The 24,114-nt window shown below is 49.6% G+C and overlaps 1 protein-coding gene across 4 annotated transcripts in view; it reads left to right on the plus strand.

Moving 5' to 3' along the window:
* The window catches only part of St3gal4 (ST3 beta-galactoside alpha-2,3-sialyltransferase 4), a 44,110-nt gene that overhangs the window by 2,398 nt on the left and 17,598 nt on the right, over positions 1-24,114 (plus strand). The window contains exon 1 of one of the 4 annotated variants that reach the window (XM_010628639.3): positions 1,406-2,357. The exons of 1 other annotated variant lie outside the window; for it this stretch is intronic. Coding sequence is in view for 1 of the 3 variants with exons in the window: in XM_010628636.3 (XP_010626938.1) it covers positions 9,500-9,550 (51 nt within the window). In the remaining 2 variants the exon portion in view is untranslated. Of the gene's footprint in view, positions 1-1,405; positions 2,358-7,096; positions 7,177-9,097; positions 9,551-24,114 lie in introns of those variants that run through there. 2 more of the 4 variants (XM_033764427.1, XM_010628636.3) reach the window with 2 other exon arrangements.

Here is a 24,114-nt window from a genome sequence, read left to right on the forward strand (position 1 = left end):
CTCTGGGCCGGGTGGGGCGGCCACAGCCTGGAGGACTGCTGCTGCGCGGGGTTCCTATCCCAGGACCAGGTTTTCGCGGGAAGCCCGATTCTCCTAGGTTCCTTGGAGCAGCGAGCAGGCGGGACAGTCCTCTTCCCGGGAAAGTTTTTACCCCTACCCCTGTGCCTGGGCTGAAGAGCTGTTCCCCCTCCAGCATCCGCTGAACGTTGGGTGCCCCCACAACTGTCCCCACCAAGTCGGGACATGTGAGCTGGAGGTGACACGTTCTGCTGAGGTTTCTCAGTGCAGGAGTTGCAGGGTCGCGGAGCCCAAAGGTGGGGTTGCCAGCTGGAGGCTGGGTATACCCAGGGCACCAAGGCCACGTTGTGGGGGTCTTTGCGCCTATGCCACCGTGCCAGGAGCTGCCTGGGTGTTAGGCTTTAGGGAGGAATGGGATTGGGGTCGGGTGGTCTAGAGCTAGGTGCCGAACCCTGCTCCTCTGTCTGTTCTACTGCTCCCTGGGGCCTCTGCTGGCAGGGACCTCCTGCCAACCTGAGCTGCCAACATGTCTGCCAGCACTGCCCCCTCTATTCCCGGCCTTGGCTGGAGGCATGGCCCTTGCTGGAGACTCGTCTGTGTGAGGCCCGATGTATATTGCTGCTACTACCTCCGTTCCTCAGACTGGGTCTCCAGAAAATGGTTGAGGGGGCGGCTGCCAGAAATCTGAGGGTGTAGGCAGTGTTTGGGTGCCCTGTCTGACCTCATGGCCACCCACAGGCTGGAGCCCCCTTCCCCCAAGTCTGTGCTTTCTACAACTGGAGGAAAGCACAGTGTTGAAGCCAAGTTCTCGCAGTCTTACTCTTTGTGGAACCTTGGGAAGGAGCCTGGTACAGTCTGTGTTGTCATAAGAGGCACAAGCCCATGCCACTGTGCCACACCAGTCCTCCAGACCCACCCTCCTATCTGCCTCCATAGGCCCTGGCCCCTGCCCCCCATGTTTGAAATGAGTTGATCTGAGTTAAGTACTTCAAAAGTGCTGCACTGTGGAAGAGGTATTTAAGTCTTGGCTCGCAGAAATAATTCTCCCACACTCTTAGTCTCCAAAGCTGCCCTGTAATTCTAGAGAGGTTACTTGGGAGGTGCCACCCTTTTGGAGCCTAGAAGTGAACTGTGGAGCTGATTTGCTTTGCTGGGAGCTGATCTGGGAATACACTGTCCAGGCTGAGGTGGCCCAGCTTCCTCTAAACTTTTTCCTGCTCCACTTCTGTTTCCACTCTGAGTGCTCCCTAGCCTTATCCTTTTGCACCAGGTGGGGATCTTGGGCTGCTTGATGGGACCTGGACTTCACCAGGAAGTTGAGGGAGAGCTGGGAGCTGGGGGTGGGGTGGGTAACAAGGGTGGTTAGAAGGGGATGAGAGAGAAGTTAGGAAAGCAGATTTAGGGCTGGAGGTTTGTCTCACTGGTAGAGATTTTGCCTAGCATGCTAGAGGCCCTGAGTTTTGATGTTCAATGAAGGGCCAAGGGGAGTAAAGTAGGAGTCACCTGCTTGGACTTCTGGGCTGAGAAGCTTGGTCTCCTTGGGAGTGATACACTGCTGAAAGGCAACAGCAACTCCTTCCCCTTCAGTGGAGGGCCAGGCCAAGGAAGCCCCTGGCACCTTCTGCACTGTCTTCCCCGAAGCAGTGACTCAACCCCTCTGCTTAGAATTAAGCACAGTGCCTTAGCACTTCCACTTCCCAGCTTTTTCCGACTCCTAGGATTTGTTTTCTGGGTAGAACCAAGAATCTGCTCTTTTCTGGAATTGTCAGAAATCCTGGAAAGGACCTCCCACCCCCAATCAGGGAGGAGCAGAGAGGCCAGCCCCCTTCTAAACCATCCCGCGCCCCTCCATCTGCCCTTGCTTGGTCAGGGGGTGGGGGAGAGGTCTCTCCTCAGAGTAGCTGCTCCAGAGGTTGCCCAGTGGAGTTGGAAACACCTTCTCTCAGTGCTCCAGGTTTGCACTGTCCTTTGAAGGGGTGAGATCCTCTACAGAACCTGCTCGCAACCAGGTTCTAGGGCCTGGCCTGATGTGGAGGGAGAGGGAGAGAAGAGGACCTTGGAGAGCATGGATGGGGAGAAGGGCAAGCCTGTAAATGATGATCCTGATGTGGAATTTGGGCATCACAGGTCATGGCAGGTGGGAAGGGGCGCTCCCTGCCCAGCCCTGGCACCCGCTCCCCTTCCTGACTTCTCACTCGTTGTCATGTGGTACATTCCCTGCAGCAAGCTGATGCCTGCTTCTTGTCCTGTGGACCCTCAGGATCCTACCTCCTTGTCAAGACCAGAGCCTTGACCCAAAGCTTTTGGTTGTCATGAGGCAATGACAGGGACAAGTTTGAGTGAGTGCAGCCTTAGTCCACCTCTGCCCTTCATCACCCGCTTCTTAGAAGTGCTTCTGCAGGAGAGTACTGAGCACTCCTGGTCAGGATCTGCCCACCCTGGCTTCAGGCTCTCCCCTAACCCCACCACCTTCCTGTATGCACTTGAAGGAAGTGGCCAAATGTAGTAGTTAGTGGGAGCAGCAGCAAGTGACACTCCAGCCTCAGCTAGGTGCAGGGGTGTGGGGGGCTTCTAACCGGAGATCCTGAGTCCAGCAGGGGCCTGAACACAGCGGTTATGTTGGGTGGAGAGGGTGAATGTCCAGAGGTGTGGGCCTTCTTTAAATCCTGGTTGGTCCCACATCCTGTCTCAGCCTGCCCCAACCCCAAGGCTGCTGTGTAGAAGGATGGTGCGATTGCCCAGACTCGGAAGCTTTGGGTTCTGCTCTTGACCCAGCAGGTAGAAGGTTGCTGCTGCTCACACTGAGGTGAGGTATGGGTCTTTCTAGGGCCTCAGTTTCCCACCTGGGCCTTGATTATGAGGAAGGCTGGGCTGCAGAAGCCAGAAACAGCTGGAGCAGTAAGATAGGATAGTCCCTTCCTCCCACCTGCAGCTTCAGTCAGGCCTGTATCAGGGCTCAGGACTCTAGGATTTTGCTTTCTTGTTAGTGGGGAGGCAGCTGCAAGAGTTCAGGCTCCAGATTGGAGAGGGCTGAGCCAACGTGCATTTTGTGTTTCCATCTTGGGCCCAGGACCCTGCTTCAGGGTGCAGCCATGGCTGCGTTGCTTGTGCCCAGCCTCCCCAGTGTAGCAGCGTAAGAGTCATAATGAAAAGGGACTTAGCAGATATCAGAGAGGGTTACCTTTGTCATCAAGCACTTATTAGATGCCCAGCCTAAAGAAATTTAAAAAAAAAATGTGCTAGATACTTATTTGCATCCCTTCATATTAGTCTCACATCTTAAACCCATTTATAAATGAAAAAGTGGAGGCTGGGAAGATTTAACCACTGAGCCGAGGTCACACATCTCTTAAACAGCCAGACACAACCAAGCCTTTTTCCAAAACCTGCACTTTTCAGTCTGGTGCTCCACTGTGCCCCTGAACTGGTTGTCCTACCTGTCTGATCTGTGATCAAAAAGAAAAAGGCCCTGGATTCAAAGGTGTGAGGGTCTTGCCCAAGGGCACAGTGATAAAGTGACAAAGGCAAACACAAACCTAGGCTTCCCTGTGTCACCACCTACATCCTGCCCTGCTCACACCCTGAGCTTGGGCTTCCTAGCCCTTTCAGCTGGATAGGCCAGGGTTGTCCTCCTCACCCCTTCTTTCCCTCTACCCTGCTTCCCTCCTTGCTGGCCCCTCCCAGCCCCCACCTTTCCGCTTTCCCGGCTTTCCCGCTGGTAATTGCTTCCATCTGGTCTGCCTGCTGGCTCCTATTGCTTTGGAAAGGCACTCCCGGCCGCCCACATGGCTCCAAGGCCTCATCCGGCAACCACGGGGACACGTGGGGAAAGGGTGGAGCCCTAGTGGGGTCCGAGCACAGGGAACCCACCGCGGTGGCTGCTTCCAGCACTGGCATTCCCAGATTCCTGCCAGGTAGGCGACACTTAGCTGCCTGGCCCTCCTTCCTGCCCCGTCTCCGGCTCGTTTAAGGCCAGAAGGGCCCGCCCAAGACCCGTTCTCTGTCCAGTAAGAGCTCCCTTTCTGTCTTGCAGACGGGCTCAGCAACCACAGCCCTCCCCCTTCCTTTGAGGTTGTTCACATCCGGTGGAGAGATGGCAGGCAGGAGACAAGTAGGGCCAGCAGGGTTCCCATTGTCGGGGATCCTGGGCTGGAAGCCATGCTGGGACTGTTGGTGGCAGAGCCTGAGGGACCCTGGGATCTCTGGGTGTGTGAGAAAGGAGCTCCTCAGTTCATCTGACTCCAAGCTATTGACACAGAACCAGGGTCAGAGCCTCACATTTTCTTCAACATAAATAAAATTTGCACTAATCGTGCGTTAATGTTCTGTTGATGCCCTTGCCCGAGATTCCACAGAGGATGGGAAGATAGCAGCGGGGTCCTTAGGGTGCTACTGCAGGTTCAGGAGCATTTTAATGTGGGGGAAGGGGGGTTCCCTGTCATCTCAGATCTTGGAGCAGTGTTGTGACCTTGACAGGGACAGTATGGAGGGGATGCCAGCATCGGTTGGCGCATGTCTGGGGTGTGGAATGAGTTGAACATTTTTAAGGCATTTTCCTCTCTGATATTTGAGGATTTTTATGTGAGCCCCAGGAAATTGGCTTGTTCACTGCTATATTCTTAATGCCTAGAAGATGACTCGCAAATAATAAGTGCTCAACAAATATTTGTTTCATAAATGAACGGAAAATGCAGCTCAGGTCTTCTTTGCCTTTCGCTGTCCCAGCCTTGCTTCCTCCTCTTCTGAGGGCAAAAGAACAGAGCTTCCCTTTGCCATTGAGCTGTGTGACAGACAGCAGAGGGGAAGCTCCTGAAAAGGGCACCCCAGTTTCAGCGGATGGCATTTCTGCCCCTGTCACTACTCTCCAGGCACCTCCAGGCCCCTGAGCTGACTGGTCTTAATAGTGCTACCTCCAGTCCCATGTCAGCCTTCTCCATATTTGGGGCCCAAGAAAGACATCCCTGAGGGTGTAATGCTCACCTGGATGGTATCTGTGGAGTAAGGGGTCTCTCTCTCTCTCTCTCTCTCTCTTTTTTTTGTGGTACTGAGGATCAGACCCAGGGCCTTCAACTGAGCTATATCCCCAGCCCTTTTTATTTTTTATTTCTATACAGGATCTTGCTAAATTGCCCAGGCTGATCTCAAACTTCACTCCTCCTGCCTCAGCCTCCCAGCAAGTGTATGCCACTATACCTGGTTAACAATTCTACTTTTATTCCTTCTATATACTGGCTTTCCACTTCCTTTTTTTTTTTTTTTTTTTTAACTGGAGCAGAAGTTTTCTTGGCTTTCTTTATTTGGTCGAAGTAAGTGCTCTCAGCTTCCCTGAAGCAGGGCAGATGTATCCACGCCTCCTTGCCTGTGCCCCATATGGCTTGGGCACCTGTAGTAATGACCTTTCTGTGTTGCCAGTGTCTGTCCCTGAACCCCTGTTCTGTAAAGGCTTCCTGACTCCCTCTGTGTTCCTCACTCTGCGTGGGTCTCATTTCTGTGGTATGGAGATGACCCTGAGCTGCCTGAGCTCCAAATGGACCTCAGGAGGGCCCAAGGTGAACCCAGGATGGGTGGTCCTGGGCAGGGCCTGGAGTGGTGGTGTGGAGCCAGGAGATTCATATTCTTTGAAGAGGTTGCAGGTTTTCATCCTCTCCCTCCTTGCAAAACTTTGACTGAACAGAGCTGCCTGCCTTTGTTGGCTTTGATTAGTACTCCAGGAAAGGAACACTCCTTAATGAGATAGTGTTTCATATAACACTCAGGGGCTGGAACCTATTGCTCTATAAAAGCTGGCTGGTCTCCTTTCTGATAGTCCAGGGTGGGGCCGAGAGGCTGAAGAGTGCTTTCCTTTTGGCCAAGAGAAAGAAGGGCAGAGGACCAGGTAGGTGCTTCTGTCTCCCCTCTGTCCAGCTGTGTGCCCTCAGGTAGGTCTCAGACTTAATGGGTTTTCAGTCAGCACATGGGTTCACTGGGTTCAGATAACAGTATCTGCCCCACTGCAGAGATTGTGACATACAAGTGAGACAAACATTTGTCCAGCTGGGAGAGACCTTGGAGGTGGGTGACTGGGCAGGACCCATGACTGTCTCATTCGTTTTTGTATCTCCAAGCGCCTAGCAGCACTCTGGCACACAGTAGCTTTTTGCCACTGATAGAGGGAAGGCTCAGAAAAGTCGCTTAATTGTTCAAGGTCACAGGCAGGGAGGAGGCAGGGCCCTGTCTGGTTCGTGGTAAGCCTTAGGAGTGACCCCAGCCAGTTCTCTGCCCCTCCCTCCCACATCCAGCCCCACCATGTACTGTTCCTCTCTCATCAGCCTGTCTCTTCTCCGGGTCTGGGATTGTTGAGGCTGCACCCCCCCACACACAAGGGACATGGTAGGGCCCTAGGACTGGGTGGGCTAAGTCAGTGGTCTGGAAATGCCTGTTCCAGTGGACTAGATGGGTCTGCTGTGCGCAGCTGAGAAAGTCAGGTCCTCGGGGCTGGGAGAGGAGGCATGCTGCTGGAGTAGGGGAGACTGTCTTCAGGGGCAGTGGACCCTTCTCTCCAGACTTCCTGTCCCTCTTCTTTCTCCCCTTTCTGGTCCATTCCTCTTTCTCTTTTTTTTTTTTCTTCAGTTCTTTTCTGTCTTCTTTGCTTTTCCCTCTCAACTTTTCATTCATTTCTGTTGTGGTTTTTCTGCTTCCTCTTTCTTTCCTTCCCTTTGTCCATCTCGCTCCCCTCGCACCCCAGGCCTCAGTAGTCAGGTTGTCCTCATAGGGGGAGGCTGGGTTGGGTTCTCTGGAGGCCAGGGATGCTCAGGGGAGCCTCTGCTGCAAGCCCAGCTGGAGCCCCACATGCCAGCAGCTCTGGTATCTCAGAGCAGAATGGCTCTGCCAATAGTTGGGAAGATTGGGTGGGTAAAGGGATGGTGGCGGCCCATAAATTCAGTCTTTTGACCCTCAGTGCCACTCCCTGGACTTTCACCCTCCTCCGTGGACATCTTGGGCAGATAGGTGGGCCCTCATGGGCCTGCGGCCTGAAGATCTCCCAAGAAGGGCTGGTGGGCAGAGCTTCCTGGCCTGACTTCCACCCTCCCCTCTCCAGCTCTTTCCCCCGGAGGTACCTGCTAGGATGGAGAGAGCTGGCCAGAGCAGAGAGGAGGGTTCTGCTCAGATCCCTGCCAGGTGAGCACACCTGCTGTGCTTGGGCTGATGCATGTACTGCATCTGTGTGTTCTTGTGTGGCTGTAAGCATGCGGTGGATGAGTGTGCATACGAGCTATGTGTGTTCAAGAGAGTATGTGAGCATGCTTCTGTGTGGGGACAGAACACAGGGTGCACTTGTGCAAATTTACACCCTTTCCCCTCAGGGTCTGGCACTCGTGTTGCCAGCCCCTAGCCCAGAATTTGCCTTTCTGTGGTCTGTGACCTGGCTTTGCATGTGGCTTTGTCCTGTCTCAGGGGCCAGCTGGTCTCCTGCTGTAGTTCCACGCAATGGTGACTGATCTCTGGCCACCCATTCAGCTGCCTGGGGGCCCTGGGGCCAGTGTTTGTCCCTTTTCTCCCTAAATGGAGGCGTATGGGGGCTTCCTGCCCAGAGTCTCAACCCTGCCAAGACAGAGGGAATGGGGAACAGCTGCATTGGCTGATTCCTGCTCCGTATGGATTTGGTTTGACAACAAAGCTCTCTGTGTGTTCTGAGGCCCTTTACATAACAGGGGAGGGTGGTGCAGCAAGAAAAGGTGGAGATGGAGATGGAGACCAGAGACACTTAAGGTGGGATGGCTAGAAAGGGCACAGGGCCTGGGGACAGAGACCATTGAGAGAGTGGGACAAGGGAAGAGAGACACTGGTCTTAACCTCACAGTTCACTTCCTGCCGCCTGGTACCCAGACCTTAGCCTGTTGATGCTGTCTCCTTCTTCTCGGGCTCTTCCCACCAGTCCTGCAGATGGGTGTGGGAACTGCCTGGGAGTGAGGCCAGGAAGGGTTCGGGGCTGGGCACAAGGAGCTGGTCTTTGGCCCCACCCTTTAATTGAACAAATTCCATAGTACAGGGAATCATTTTCCTGCTCTGCCCTTGGACTTCTGTTGTCTTCTTCCAGGCTAGCTCTGCCCACAGAACCCCAGTGGCCACCCTCTTTCTAGGGCTCTGGTGTAGAGCAGCTACCCCATCCCCTGTGCCCTGCCAGGCCAGCCAAGGCCCCTTTCCACCTCCCTTAGGCAAACTCCCATGCTACTCTCAAAGCCTGGTGACCCTGGTGATGCCCTGTGGTGTACTCTGCATCCCTCATTGTGATCCTGACCTCTTCTCACCGGTGCTATCCCTGCAGCTGTCCAAACAGAGTGGGAAAATAATGTTCCCTTCCTGGATTGGCTGGACTGACAGCCCAGCAAGACCAGGCAAACAGGCCAGGCTTGGTTGTGTGCTCTGGTCTGATCCCTCCGGCCTGTCCTGGGCAGGAGACAGACACTCAGAAGAGGTCTGGAGGGTTGCTGGGGTCTCCGGTGTCTTCTGCCTTCGGATGGGGCCTCCTCTCCTGGATTGTCTCAGCTTTGCTGCTTCTTCACGTCTCAGGGTCTTGCTTGGAGTCTTTTTCTGGCCCCACATGTCCCAGGGAAGATCCTCTGTATTCAAATTGGCCCTGAGAGTGGTGCTCAGTTCCTGGGGTGCAGGGATGGACTGGCCATGATCTTTGGACTTTATCCAGGGCTTGGCTTTCACCTAGCAGGTGGGCTTCTGGCCCTTGGCTTGACCCTTGACAGTGCCTAGAGTAGATTTGGGGTCCCTGACTAGGGGGCATTCTGTAGGGCTGAGGACCTACTGCTCCAGGGAGAGGTTGGTATGGAGTGTAGCCCAGACTCTGGGATCCTCAGGTCCCAGGCTCTGACTGACCAGAGGCCTGCTCTCAGGTCACCTCCCCTAGGTCTGGGAGCTGGGAAGATCCTGGAATTGCTGCAGCCTCCAGGTTTGGGGCCAGGTATGAATACATAGGAAGGGCAGCACGGAGAGCCAGGAATCTAGGGCTTGAGTTCTCAGTGGGACCAGAGGACGACCCCTCTCCACTGATAAGGCAAGGTGCAGGGAAGCCTGGCAGATGGTAAGTTTGCTGTGGGCCCTGGGGCGGGGAGTGCCTTTCACAGGAGGCAGTCTGTGCTGTGTATGTGGCCATGAGCAGGGGCTACAGGCAGAGCTCCACACCTGTGGTCCCTCAGCAAGGCTGGGGTGCCTGACCAGGCCTCTGCCAGGCATCTTCCCCTGGTTTGCTCTCCTGCAGGGCTCCCAGCAGTCTGCTCCTCAGTGGCTCTGAGCACCGCCCAGCCAGACTCTTTCTGGGAGCTGGGTTCTGCAGGACAAGCCCCCAGAGGGTAGTGTAACCACTGCCTGCTCCTTTGAAGCTCCAGGCTGCTGGCCGATAGCTCCAGGGACCTGCAGACTGACAAACAAGTAGCAGCAACCAGAGCTGGAGTTGAAAGAAGCAGCAGGCAGCACGTAGCCCTGCTGAGGCATGGGCGAAGACAGCGCCCTGGCCAAGGGGGCCCAGCAAGGCCCAGATGCTGTATGTGGGGGTGCAGTGGGGGGCAGAGAAGAGGGAGCAATGGGAGAGCTGTGTGTATGTGTGTGTGGCCACTGTGTTGTTGGTGTGCTCTGAGAAGTATGTACAAGTTATTGCTGTGGGGCTATTCTTGTGACAGAGCTGGCCTGGGAAGGGTCACTGTGCCTCCTGGCTCTGAGTTGTGATGGGGCTGCAGGGGCTCAGTCACCTCCCCCATTGGGTCCTGGCTAAGGGATGGCCTGGGCCACTTGCTCTACTCCATGAAAGAGCTGCTTGGGCTACAGGGTCTGGTCTTTTTGGTCAACACCTAGAGACAGCCACCTCTCCCCTGCCCTTGTATTGACAGAGGGTGATAGAGGTGGGTCGAGTGCGTGCGTGTGCGTGTGCGTGTGCGCGTGTGTGTGTGTGTGAGTGAGAGAGACAGAGAGACAGAGAGAGAGAGAGACAGAGAGACAGAGAGAGAGAGAGAGACAGAGAGAGAGAGAGAGAGAGAGAGAGACTGGTTCACCTGCGTGACCTGCAGATGTGAGGCCGCCCAGGAGGGGTCTGCTTACCACCTCCGTTCCCAGATGATCCATTGCTGGTGCGGGGGAATAGAGGCTTGCTTTTCTTGCCTAAGTTTTCACTTCTCTTCTAGGAACTGCACAGCCACACCCACAGGCCTCCGCTCCCCTCTGCTCGGGCCCTTTTCCTTTCTCCTTCCTCTCGGGCTCAGCCCCTTTAACCCTATTGGGCTCCTAGGGATTCGGGGGAGGTCCTTCCCTTCATTGTCCGGAAACTTCCTTTTTCCTGAATGCGTTTCCACCTTGGTACAGTTGGTGTGGGATGTTCTGGTGAGGGGCGGAGCAGGTGTAAATTCTGCGGGAGTGACTAGGGAGGAACCGGGGAGAGGGGTTCTGAGAAACTCTCCTGCTCCCAGACATGGGATCCTGGGTGGGACTAAGCTGGAATTTTATCTACCTCTGTGGTCCCATGACTGAGTATTGCTCTGCACTCTCCCCACTTGGGGTCTTTGGGGGTACAGACTGTCCCCAGCTGACAATGGAATTTTTGCTCCTGTAAGCCAGCGTGGCCTCGATCCCCTGCCTCAACCTCCCAAATGATGGGGTTACAGATGTGCACCACCATGCCTACTTAGATCAATGGATTTTTCTATTTTACTGTGGTTCAAAAGCAATGCATATTCAGTAGAAACTGTACTTAGAATTCTGGAATTTGCTCTTTCTCTGGGCTAGCAATGTGCAGTAGAATTGTCTTGTGATACCAAGCCGGGGCAGCAAGCTGCAGCTTCCAGTCAGTCCCGACATCACAAGGATGAACCAGCGATGCTCTGTAGTCGATCGTGTACTAAGCTGTAGGTAGATTAGAGGCAATAAGTACAATATTTTCAGGTGACAAGGGGCTTCTTGTGAGCCAAAGTGCATCCCTGTCTGCTCTGCAGTACACATTACCTGGAGAGGGATGAGAGGCCTCTCAGGGAGGGTGCCGCCTGTAGACAGTGGGGAGACAGTGTCGGGGTAGGAGGTCCCATGTCTGACCCAGGGAGCGAGGATCAGGTCTAAATTCTGTCAGGATGGCCAGGAACTGGGTTCTGTACCAGGAAAGAGTGAGAGGGCGCCTTCCCAAGTGCCACTCCTGCCCCTCCCCATCGCTGCAGGGCAGCTGAGCACCCAGGCTCGCCTGTGTTCTTAGGCAATGGAGAGGGTGAACGGTGTCCTTGGGGCTCTGGTCCCCTCAGCTCCTCCTAGGTAGGAAGAAGTGACACACTTCATCTGTACATAGGAATAAAAGAGTACTACCACATAAAACAGTTTAAAAATTAACTTCAGTTATGAATAGTAGCTGTGAAACTGCCCAAGGACTTTTTAAAAATTAATCCAGGGCTGGAGATGTAGCTTAATGGTTAGGGCACACTGCTTAGCATTTACAAGGCCCTAGGTTCAATCCCCAGCACTTCAAAATTGAAAAAACAGAGCAGAACAAAACAAAACAAAAAAACCCAGTGGTGTCAGTCCTCTGTTAATACTGTCCAGTGACTTCACAACACCTGGAATACACTCCAGGACCCTTGGGGTGACCCACAGCATCCTCCACTACCTGGCCCCCCTGTGGCCTCCCCGCTCAACTTTTGGTTCTTCCTCACCATCTGTGACCACATCAGACTCCGTTCTGTTCCTTACATCTGACAAGTGTAGGGTCTTTTCACTTCTCTGTCTGTAACCTTCTGTCCCTACTCCTGGACCTTGCATGGCTGCCTTTCATGTAGGTCTCAGGTCAAAGCCAGCTCCTCAGAGAAGTGTTTCTAACCATCTGGTCACAAAAGAGCTTCTTGGCTCAGCTTGGTGGCCCATACCTGTAATCCCAGTACTCTGGGAGGTTGAGACAGGAGGATCCCAAGTTTGAGCCCAGCCTGGGCAACTTAGTCACTTAGTGAGAACATATTTGAAAAAAATATATAACAAAGGGAGGTGGCTGGGGATGTAGCTCAGTGCAAAGCCCTGGATTTAATCTCCAGGATCACTAAAAAAAAAAAAAAACATTTCTTGATCACTCTACCCCATTTCCCTGAAATACTATTTGCTGTTGTAATATGGTTCCCATCATCACTTCTCTGTCACCCATCAGTCCCACCTGGGTATAAAGTCCTCAGTGTGGTCCTGTCACTGTTTACTGTACTGCAGCAGTGTGTAAGGCAGTGCATCCCATGTAACAAGTCCAGTTGGCTTCCACTTCCACTTTACGCCCAGTCCACTGTTTTTTGAGGGATCTGGGGTCTCCACAGTGTTGGAATAGAGGTATTAGTCCAGACCAGCAGGTAGAGGGGAGTGATGGTGGTGTTGCCCCTGTCTCTCCTGGGGTCCACAAGGTGACCTCCCTTTAGAGTGCTGACCAGCTGCCCTAGAATTAGGAACTGAGTACAGCTGGACCAGATGGCAGAAATCAGCTTCTCAGGAACCACAGCTGTCAAGAAAAGGACATCCTTGTGAGCATGAGCGGAAGTGACACACAGATGGGTGAACGTAGGTGGGCTGCTCCCCAGCTTCTCCAGGGTTGCTTCTGGGTCTGAGCACACCCAGGTCTCTGCATGGGGCTCTCTTCACCTTGCAGAGGAGAGGAGGGGGAAAGTGCTGTGAATGGTGCTGCTATCCCACACTGAGCTTTTGTGGAAATAAGAAAAAGTGACCTTTCCTGGCCAGGTGTAGTGATGCACACCTCTAATCCCAGCACTCTGGGAGGCTGAGGCAGAAAGACCAAAAGTTGGAAACCAGCCTAGGCATCTTAGCAACTTAGGCAGAACCTGTTACAAAATTTAAAAATTAAAAAGGCTGTGGACATAGCCTAATGTGAAGGCCGTGAGTTTGGTCCCCAGTAGAAAGAAAGAGAAAGAAGGGTAATAAGGGAGGAAGGAAGGAAGGAAGAAAGGAAGAAGGAAGGAAAGAAAAGAAAGAAAGAGAAAGAAAAGAAAGAGAAAACAAGGAAACCAAACCTCCCATGTAGACACAAGCACTGTAGCATGGAGTATGGTTTGGCAAGCAGAGGGAGGGACCAGCTCTACTCACCACCCTGGCCAGGCTTCGTGTCCTGTTGTATATACTGTTCCCATCCCTGTTCTTGGAGGGAGGCACAGAAGGGACAAGAAGGGCAGCTCTGTAAGAGATAGGTGATGCATGCGCTTTGGTCTGAGATCAGCTGCTTCCACTTCAGTAATGATTCTTGGAGCTGCCTTTCTGACCACCTTCCAAGACAGTGCTGGGTTTTTAATCCCAGTTTGCTTGAGAGAAGGCCTGGGATGTGGGAGGTGGCATGGCCACAGGCACACAGCTGATGGTTGAACTGGAATTCAGGTCCAGAGGTATGAGATCCTAGCTTCTGTATTTTCTCTAAGAATTCTTCTCTTCAGCAAGTTTCCCTTTGAAAGTGTGTTGCATTGCACTCAGTGGTTTAAGAAAAGTTAAATAGCTAAATGTGGTGGTTCCCACCTGTTATCTCACAGCTTGGGAGCACAAGGCCAGCCTTGGCTACATAGCAAGTTCAAGGCCTCTCTGGAACAGGGAGACCCTGTCTCCACACACAGGCACACACCCATGCATGCACACGGGCACAGGAAAAGGTTAAACAGTGCGAAGCGTATATGATTACAAAAAAAAAAGTCTCTCCCATTTCAGATTTCTGTTCTCCCTCTAAAAATGGAGCTACCTTTTTTCTTCCCCTACACCCTCCTGAATGAATTATTCATGTACAGATGTATCTATGTATGCCTGTAACCCTTTTGTTAAAAGCACGTTTGAAGATACACAGAACAATGTTTTCCACCTGGCTTTTAAAATGTAATCATGTGTTTTGGAGATCAATTGCTATCACAGGAATAGATTTGCACCCTTCTTTCCTTGGCTGCATAATATTTCCTTGTCTGTGCTCTGATGTATTTTTTTTTTAATGGTACTGAGGGTCAAACTCAGGACCTTGCACTTGCCAGGCAGGCATGGCATTGCTGAACTACATCCTTGGCCCCCTCTGATGTACTTATTTATTTATTTAATTTTGGTACCGGGGATCCAGCTCAGGTCCTTGCACCTTCGAGGCAGGCAACAGAACCACTGAGCTAAATCCCCAGCCCCCTCTGATGTATTTAAATGTAAAGATTTTCAAGTTGTTTCCATCTTTTGCTATTGTAAAAAGTATTGTGAAGCTGGATGTGGTGGTGCATGCTTGTATTCCCAGCACTCTGGGACAGAGGCAGGAGGATTGCAAATTCCTTGTCTCACAAAGTGAAGAAGAAAAGAGCTGGGGTGTAGCTCAGTGGAAGAACACTTAGCATGGTCAGAGCTCTAGGTTTGATCTCTAGCACTACAAAAATGCCATGGTAGAGATCTTGATGATGTAGGAGACTTGATAGATAGTAGAACAAATCCCTGGCAAAGGAATTCCCGGGCAAAGGGGGTATTGATGATGTATTGCCAAATCCCCTCCTACATAGTTGACCTTCACTTCTACTACATATCTGTGAGGCATCTCATTTCCCCACACTCTCCCAGCACTGTGTACCTCTGGACTCCTATACTGTGCTTTTAAATCAGTGCAAAAATGGTGCCTCATGCTGGAATTCTTGAATATATGTGTCTTCCTATGTGCCATTTACATTTCTTTATGGTAAGCTATATATTCATGTTCTTGATCTACTTTGAAATTGGTTTCTTGGTTTTTTTCTTTGTGGTTTTGCATACATTACAGGCTCAGAGAATTAACTGGTCTGTTATGCTGTATGTTACAAACTTTTTCATAGATGATTGTCTTTTATTCTCAAATTTCATATACATTGATATATCCCATTTATTCTTTTATGGCCTATAAATTTATATTTCTTCAAAATCTCTATGCTTCTTTTTAATATAAAAATATTTCAAAAGCCACGCCTGGTGGCACACACCTGTAATCCTGACATTTGAGAGGCTAAAATAGGAGGATTGCCATGAGTTTAGGGCCAGCCTGGGATACATAGAGTCCAAGGCCAGCCTGGACTGTATAGCAAGACCCTATCTCAAAAAGCAAAACAAAACATTGGCTGTGCTTCCATATTTTATTCTTTTATCATACACATAAGCAAGCATACAATTTACACATGTGCACATATAGTATTTTTGGGAGTTCATACTTTGTGCATCTTCCTATGACACTTAAAAAAACTTAACATCAGCCAGGCATGGTGGTACATGCCTGTAATCCCAGCACTAGGGAGGCTGAGGCAGGAGGATCGCTGTGAGTTCGAGACCAGCCTGGGCTACATAGTGAGTTCCAGGTCAGTCTCAACTACATAGTGAGACCCTGTCTCAAAAAAACAAAACAAAACAAAACAAAACAAAAAAACAAACCACACCATATTTTCAAGTGTATTCAAAATGATCCATGTAGGTTAATTTCTTTCATTTCAGTGATCCCATAATATTCAATTGTATGGACACACCACAGTTTATTTAGCCACCCCTCTACTGACAGATATTTGTCTCCATATTTTGCTGTTTCAGTAAGTAAGCATTCTTGAATGGTATATACTCACAGGAGAGAGGGTTACGCTGGGATATACCCAGAAATGGATTGCCAGATTATAAAGTGTATAAATCTTCAGCTTCTTTGATACTGGGAAGTGGTTTTCTAAGCTTTTATATCAGTTTATATTCCCATCAGTGATGTGTGAGAGATAACATTTGGGTTTAGTGTATTCATTTCCTGATCACCGGTATCTTTTCATTTATTACATGTGTGGGCTTCATCTGCAAAATTATCTTTTTGTGTCATGTGTATGTGCCCATCCTTTGTTGGTAGGTTTTTTTTTTTAATTCTTTAAATTTAATCAATTCTTTATAAAACTTTCCAATTAGGGCCAGGAATTTAGCTCAGCGGTTCGGTGGACTGCCTTGCAAGTGCAAGGACTTGAGTTCAATACCCGCTACCCCCCCCAAAAAAAGAAAACTTTCCAATTAGTAAAAGTGGCTTATTTTAATAGCCTTTAACATTGGTCACTGTTTAAACAAGACATTCTAAAAAAAAAAAAGCAATCACATAATAGTTCATAGTAATTTACAAGTGGATGGTATACATCTAGATACAAAGGTAGAAGTTCACTTTTACAATGTTTCACTAATATGTTGGTAGGTTTTTTTTTTTGCAGGGTTTCTGGGGCTCGAACCCAGGGCCTTGTGCATGCTGATCTACCATGAAGCTGCAGCCCCAGCTCTGCTCCTGATTTTTAAAAATTATGGTAAAATACACAATCATAACGTTATATTTTAATCTTGATTGTTTTTAAGTGCAGTTGAGTACATTCATACTGAGCTACCTTTGTCAGCACCATCAGTCATCACAACACTTTCCACCTTGTAAAATTGAAATTGTACCTATGAAACAACTCCCTGAGTCCCTTCCTGCCCTTCTGTCTCTGGCAACCACAGTTTTATTGTCTCTGTGATTTGAATCATCTAGTATTTGTCTTTCTGTGACTGGCTTATTTCACGTAGCACAGTGTCCTTGAGGCTTGTCCATTTTGTAGCAAATGTCAGACTTCACTTTTTACAGTGGAGTACTGTTCCGTTTTATGTGTATGCCGTGTTTTACTTGTCCCTATGTCCCTCCGTGGACACTGGGTCTGCTTCCACATATCAGCTCTTGGGACTAATGTTGCTAAGGACAAGGGTATATGAATATCTCTTCGATATCCTAATTTCAGTTCCACTCAGAAGTGGAATTTCTGGATCAAATTGTGTTCTCTGTTTTTCTCTTTCTTTCATTGTGTTGTTTTCTGGTTTTGGCGGTTACTGGGGATCATATGCGTCTGTGACTTGTTCAAAGCATGAACCCTTGAGCATTGTGCACTGCTGAGTTAGAGGAGCAGCTTCAAAAGGGTCTGCTCTAGACAGGGCTCCGCTTAGAAGCAAGTTCCACAACAGGTATAGGGGTGCACACCTTAATCTCAGCACTTGGGAGGCTAAGGCAAGAGGATTGCTGTTGAGCTCAAGGCCAGCTGGAGCCACATATAAGTTCAAGGCGAGCCTAAACCACCTAATGAGACCTTGTCTGAAAAGCACCAAAAAAAGTGTCTGTGGTATTTGAACTTGATGAGCTTTCTGTTCACAGTTGTTTTACTTATTTTCTCAAGTGAACAAATAATAATTTAAACGTCCATTTATTCAGATATTTGTCAATTTTCTGTCATATACTAGGCATTCAGTTTGGTATTAGAGACAGTATAGGCGTAGGAAGTGTTGTTTTCCTGGGGCACAGTCTGATGGGCACTTACAACACTGTGGTGTAACTGCCATCACGGAAATGAGCAGGGTAGTGTGACAGAAATGGGTGTGGGTATGACGAGGCTCCTGGCATTTGTTTAATCCAGAGGAAGTTGTGGCCAGGAGGTGGCAAAGCTGGAAGGGAGGTCTGGTATGGGGTCCCAACCACTGGTCCAGATCCTCTGCCCTGACAAGGACCCAAAAATGAGACTTTGGGCTCTGGTCCCTTTGTCTGCCCATTCCCAAATTAGTTGTGTGTGTGTGTGTGTGTGTGTGTGTGTGTAAGCTAGAAGTCTTACCTTTGGGGAGGGAAGATGTGTTTAGCAAATGCTAATGAAGCCCAGATTACCTGGACTTTCTCAGCTCAGGAGATAGTTCTACATAGTGTAAGATTCACAGTTTTTATTTTTGTTCAGGGACAGATACATTGCTAGTGTTTTTAAAAATACTTTCACACACAAACCTTACACACTTATTTCAGACAGTAGTGTTTTGTGTAGGTGGAGTACTTCTGATTACTATTCTGAGAACTTCGTGTGTGCCCCACTTACGTTATCTGTCACCACCATGACACAACTCTGCCTTCACTTTGTAGGTAGGGAGCCAGAGGCTCAGTGATACTAAATCATGTATTTTATAAGCCACAACAGCAAGTGTCAGTCCCAGTGGGCCCTCCCCAGGTCACAGCTCTTGCCCAGAGGAGCTGACAAAGCCCTGGTCAGTTCCGTCTGTCCTGCTCACCCCACCAACGTGGCTGCCCACCCAGGTACATTCTGGGAGGCTTGTGAGAGGTGGCCCTCCTCAGGGACCTGGGTCAGATACCAGGGTTGGGAGGAGGTGTAGGAAGGGATGTGGAGCCTTTAGGCCAGCAGGCAGTTCACCATGGGACCATGGGACCATGGGACTGGGGCCGGAAGAAGTCTTCTCAACTCTGCTGTGTTCAGACCTTAGGACCACAGTGCACTCTGTATCACAATGGCTGAGGTTCCTCCCCTGACAGTGGAGACCCAGTCTAGACTTTTGGAAGTGGAGCATAGGAAGTAAATAGAGCTTAATCAGTCCCCGCATCTGCTTCCAGGGGACACAGCACGTGGGCACCACTGTCTTTGAGGCACAGAAAGCCTGAGCTAAAAGTGATCTTTGAGACTGTCTATCCCATTGCTGTCCTACAGATAATAGAATGGAAGCCACAAGTGCAAGCCACATTTGTAATTTGATTTTTTCCACCCCAGTACTGGGAGTTGAACTCAGGGCCTTTACACTAAGTTGCATCCCCAGTTTCTTTTGATTTTTTATTTTAAGACAGGGTCTCACTAAGTAGCCCAGGCTGAGCTTAAACTTATGGTCCTGCTTCAGCCTCCCAGAGTGCTAAGATGACAGGTGAGCGCCACTGTACCCAGCTAAAATTAATTTTATAACATTATAATTTAGCATTTTCAAAAAAAATAAAGATGTAAAGTTAATTTTTCTCTTTTAACACAGTATAGCCAAAATATTATTATTGCAATATGTGATCAATAGAAAAAATTAAGGTGATGCTTAGTTCTTGTTGCTGTTGATTGTACCAAGTCTTTGAAATCTAGTTTATTTCTCTCTGTACGGCACCTGTCAATGTGGAGCAGCCTTGTTCCAAACACTTGTCAGTCACCTGGGGCTAGGAGCCATTAGGTGGGCTGGGGCAGGACTGGCTGGTGCAATCCAGTTTTCAGAGGAGGCTTCTGGTGGCAGAGGAGGAAGGGACTGGCCATAGTAATGGTCAGGTGGGTACCAGTCCCGTAGTCCAGTGCCTGTAGCCCAGATCCTCAGGGTGAGTGCGTCGCTTCTGGGTGGGGGGTGTTAGAAGGAACCTGGGGCAGATCCAAGCTGTCACCACATTCCCCTCTTCTTGTCCTGAGCCTGGCCTGTTCTCCTGAATCCCACCCTGCCTAACAACCCTGAGAATGGAATTCGGAGTGTCTGCCGCTTCAGGCAGGCACAGAAGCGTGACTTTCAGATGCTCCAGTGGGTCTTGTGACTGACTGGACACTGATGAGCGGGTGATGCAGCGCTCTGTGCTGGAGGCTTTGGGCAGGGCCCTTGGAGGGCCTGTGGAGCACAAGAGCAAGAACAGAGAGAGCCTTGTGGCTGCAGTGAGAACTTGTCTGGATCTTTCTGCTTAGAGCTTGGGTGACTAGAGAGACACCCCACCCTTCCACTGATGGCCTCCAGGCATCTGGTCAATTGTTACACCCTCTGCTGTCCGAGGAGCCTGGGAGAAGGCAGCACCCCTGGCCCCAGGCACGCTGTGATTGCTCCACCTCGAAGCCACCTTGTCCAGGCAGTGTCTAGCAGGGCTTCACCAGAGGTGCTGGGGAACCTCACTGGTTGTGGCTGCTTCTTCTACCCTTGTCCACCTGTACTCTGACAACGCCTCTCTGATGAATAGATCCATTGTGAATTCAGCAAATTTGTGTTTAGAAATGACCATGTGCCTGGCACTATTCTAGACATTGGTGCCATAGCAGGGACAAAACCAGTCAGCAGGGGAGAGCAGTTTGCAGTGTTGGTTGTGGGGACTCTTGCTGGGGGATGGAGAAAGGATGTGAAGAGCTAGGTAAACAGTATTGCCACCTGCGCCTAAAAGAAAAGCATTCTGGGCCAGGGAGCAGCAAGTGCAAAGGCCCTGGGGGAAGCAGTGCTGGCCATGCACATCCTTGTAGGTTGGGTCAGGGGCTCGGGGCAAGGGCTTCCTTCGCCAGGGAACTGAGGAGCCCGCAGAGGTTCTTACACAGAAGAGTGGTACAGATGGAAGCCTGCCGGGGGGGCTCAAATTGATGCACTTGGGTGCTCCAGAGGCCCCACTGACCTTGCTGTACCCGGGGGGAGTGGCAGACTTTCTAGATACTCTGGAGACCAGAGAGATGCTCCTTCCCAGGATGGTGTTACTAGAGACAGAGGGGCCTGAAGGTCAGGGTAGAGCAAGTTTGCCATATATTTCAGCTATTACTAAGAGATGTAATTTATCTTTAATGTCATGTTATTACTTATTCATCAACTATTTATAAAATATTGCTACCTTCTAGATTCTATAATAGAATCTGGAGATTTAAAGAAATCCCCTGACTAGAGGTCAGAGCCACATGGGAAAGATACAAAAGCATAAAATTTTATAACATGAGGTTATATCTGTGATAAAGCATTTTTTATAATCCAGGTTCAATGACACTCCTGTTATCAAGTGGCTGTAAGCTCAAACTTGCCCTACTAGAATAACAAAGTTGGGAAAAACTGCTCAGTGTTTAGGACTTTGTGTGCATGCCTGCAAAATATTGCAACCATGGCTCCAAAGAAAGTTAGTGATACAGCAGTAAAACGAAGAGGAAAACAGAACCATGATAGTGTTAAAGAAATCATGAACTTTGTTAACGTCCTGGAAAATGAATTTAAAGTAATTTGGGGCCTCAGAACCAACTATTTGGTTTTCCCTTATTTCTTATGGGAAAAAAATATGTTCAGTTCTGGAACTTTTCAGGTTAAAAATACGAATTTAGAATGAACTGAGCTTGACAACCAAGGTGTCACTGTACTCTGATTGACTCTGTATAACTCAGTCTCCAGTGGCAGAGGTCATAGAACAGTGAGCAAGACATAAAAACCATACAGTTGTATCATCTGTGAAGTTCTGGAAGTGTTACCGTGGCTGATGGGTTCCATCCTGGATGGGTTTTTAGGTTCTTGTGCTCGAGGGACCAAGAATTGGATGTGGCATTTGACATAGGGAAACAGAAGTAAAGTTTGATTTCTGTGGTAGCATGCTCAGGCTCAGGCAGTGTGCTCAGGAAAGGAAATGGGATGAGCACTGATGGCGTAGGGTTTAGGGCTTTAAAATTTTGTGCTGGCTCTCGGGTGGCTCTCGTTGAGTCTTCCAGACCATGACTGACAACAGGAGTGACAAGGCACTGAGTCACGTCAGCTGTGTCTGCTGCACATGTCCCTTCCCATAATTTGTTCTGTTATAATTGGATGGATGTGATGCAGTCTATATGCGTGAGCCTTCAATGCGCTCCACATGAAGAAAGGTTACTATAGACCAATGGTGGCACCCCTATGCCACGCATGCTGTAGTGGGCTGTTTGTATCATTAAAATCTCCACAAGGTTCACCCTCTCTGCTATAGATCATGCTGGAGCGTCTGGCAGCATGTATGCTGGTTTGTGATTTCAGAATATTGCAAGGGGGACTCGGGCTTTTTCCTTATCTCTGCCTGTAGGTGTAGGTGCTAGGCTTTAGGACAAAGGTTGGGGATTGGGCCTGGGGTATTGCCTAGGTTCAGGTAAATGAAGGACTGTGGTTTCAAAGCCCCAGATATAGTATCTATATTAGACTCAAGGTATAAACTATTTTTATTTACTTATTTTGCAGTGCTGGGGATGAAACCCAGGGCCTTCACACTGAGCTACATCCCCAGCCCCATTTTTATTTTTTATTTTGAGACACAGTCTCACTGAGTCTCTAAGTTGCCCAGGCTTGACTTGAATTTATAATCCTCCTACCTTGGCCTTCCTGAGTGCTGGGATTACAGGTGTAGGCCACCATGCCTGCTTCTAAACAGTATTTTGTAGGAATAAAAACTCTATTTGTTTTCGAGACAGGATCTTGCTATGCAGTTCATGCTGGCCTTGCATTCACTATGTACCCCAAGCTGGCCTTGGATTCAGAACTCATGCGATCCCCCTGCTTGAGCCTCCCAAGTGCTAGGATTACAGGAGTGTGCCACCAGGCCCGGCAAATATCAGTTATTAGAAATATCTGAAAAGACATCATAGAGAAGAGGGCATTTGAGCTGGACATAGGAGTGGGATCAACCAGGCAGTCAGGGTTAGTGCTACAGACTGAGTTATCCAGGCTGAGCAGTTTATTTGTCTCATAGCCGTGGAGGCTGGGGAATCCAAGATGGAGGGGCTGCATCAGCCCATGGGGATTGGATGGGCAAGAAGCTGGGGACAGTATCATTTTGGGGTGGGGTACGGGGATTGAACTCTGGACCTTGCACTTGCTAGCAGAATCATTCCTTTTTTTTTTTTTAATTGAGTTTATTGGTACATTTTAGGTATACAGTACAGTTACATTCATTGTTGGGATCTTGTATCTCTACATGACAGGTCTTGGTTCTCATTTTTTCCCCTTGTCCCTGCTCTCCCAGAATCATTCTTTTATAAAGAGCGCACTTGGGTGATAATGAATTGATCTGATCACCTCCAAAATGCCACACCTCTCAGCACAGCTGTCTTGAGGTTCGTTCCTAACACATGAACACATGAAGGACTCATTCAAACTATAGCAGTCCTCCCCAGCCCTGTTGCATGTCCTTCTCACACACACAATGCAGTTAACCCCTTCCCAGAGCCTCAGCGTGTTAACTGGATCCAGTACTAACTTAAAAGTCAAAGTCTAGAGTCTCATGTAAGCCAGATAAGGGTGAGGAGATTCAAGTGCAATTCCTTCCGAGGAAGATTCCTCTTTAGTTGGGAGTATGCCATTGAACAAGTTATTTACTCCTACTCTACAGAGGTGGGAGAGGTTCCCATCATTTCGAAAGGGAGAAGTAGGTAAGAAGAGAGGAGTAACTGGTCCTGTGTAAATCCAAGACTTGCTGAGGACAATTTAAATTCTAAAACTCCAAAATACGAAGTCTGCCTTCTGTCACTCTGCCTGAAGAGATGAGGCCCGGGGCCATGGTATCCTCACCCCCCAACCCCCCAGGGCACTGCAGACTGAGCTTTGGAATCTCGCAGGCTAAAGTTGCATCCCGAGGCTCCACAGTTCTGGGGTCTAAGGGATGACCCCACCCCAGGGTACCACTGGCCGGCTGGGACTTCTACTCCACTACTGAAGCTGTGCTTTGCCTTATTAGGGGGCTTCTCGCATAACCAGTGTGCAAAATGGAACTTTCTTTTTTTCTTTCTTTCTCATTCTTTTTCTTCCTTCCTCCCGTCCTTTCCTTCTTTCTTTCTCACTTGCGCTCTCCCCCTCTTCTTTTCCTTACTGGGGATCAAATCCAGGTTCTCTTGCAATCTTGGTAAGCCGTCACTGCTGAGCTCCATCTCCAGCCCTAAAGAGTTGGTTTCTTACTCTTTAGAGACAAGTGGCTTCCTGAGCCCTAGGGCATAAGCAGCCCCCCCTCCGGCCACGTGAATGAACAGACTATGCAGACGCCAACCCTAGGAGGTCCGCTGCCCAATTTCTTTTGTGCTGGAAAGCGAACAGTGAACTAAAGATGGCTGAAAGTGGAAAGTGAGTGTGCGGGCTGTGGTTGGTGGCAGTGCTGTTTGGGTGAGGTGAGGACCTTCACCATCTGCCAGCCATGTGGACCTGTTGCAGGTCATTTGGGGGCCCTGATGGACGTGAGAAGAGGTTCAGAAGTAGGAAAACATTCCCAGACATTTGTTTTGGTTTGCTTTGATATGCTTTTGTTTGTTTTTGTTTCTTTTATCTTTTCTGCCCCAACCCCCTTTATTCTAGAATGGGCAGCAGGTTTCATTGCCATCTATAATGATGAAGCCACTTGGAGCTTCCTTCTGAGGCTTCTTTGCAAGCCACAGTATAGCCCAAAGGCTCTGGAACCATTTGTCCACAAAGAGTTTGGATTGAGAGATTTTGTGGTGTTTTTTTTGGACTGGGCATTAAACTCGGGACCTTGCTCTTGAGAGGCAGGTGGCGGCACCACTGAGCTAAATCCCCAGCCCTAGATTGAGAGATTTTTAAGAGGCTAGAGATACTACTGGTGCATCTGAAGCGCACAGGTGG

Source organism: Fukomys damarensis, unplaced genomic scaffold, assembly GCF_012274545.1.
Source record: "Fukomys damarensis isolate Sample0158 unplaced genomic scaffold, DMR_v1.0_HiC HiC_scaffold_16, whole genome shotgun sequence".
Taxonomy (NCBI): Eukaryota; Metazoa; Chordata; class Mammalia; order Rodentia; family Bathyergidae; genus Fukomys; species Fukomys damarensis.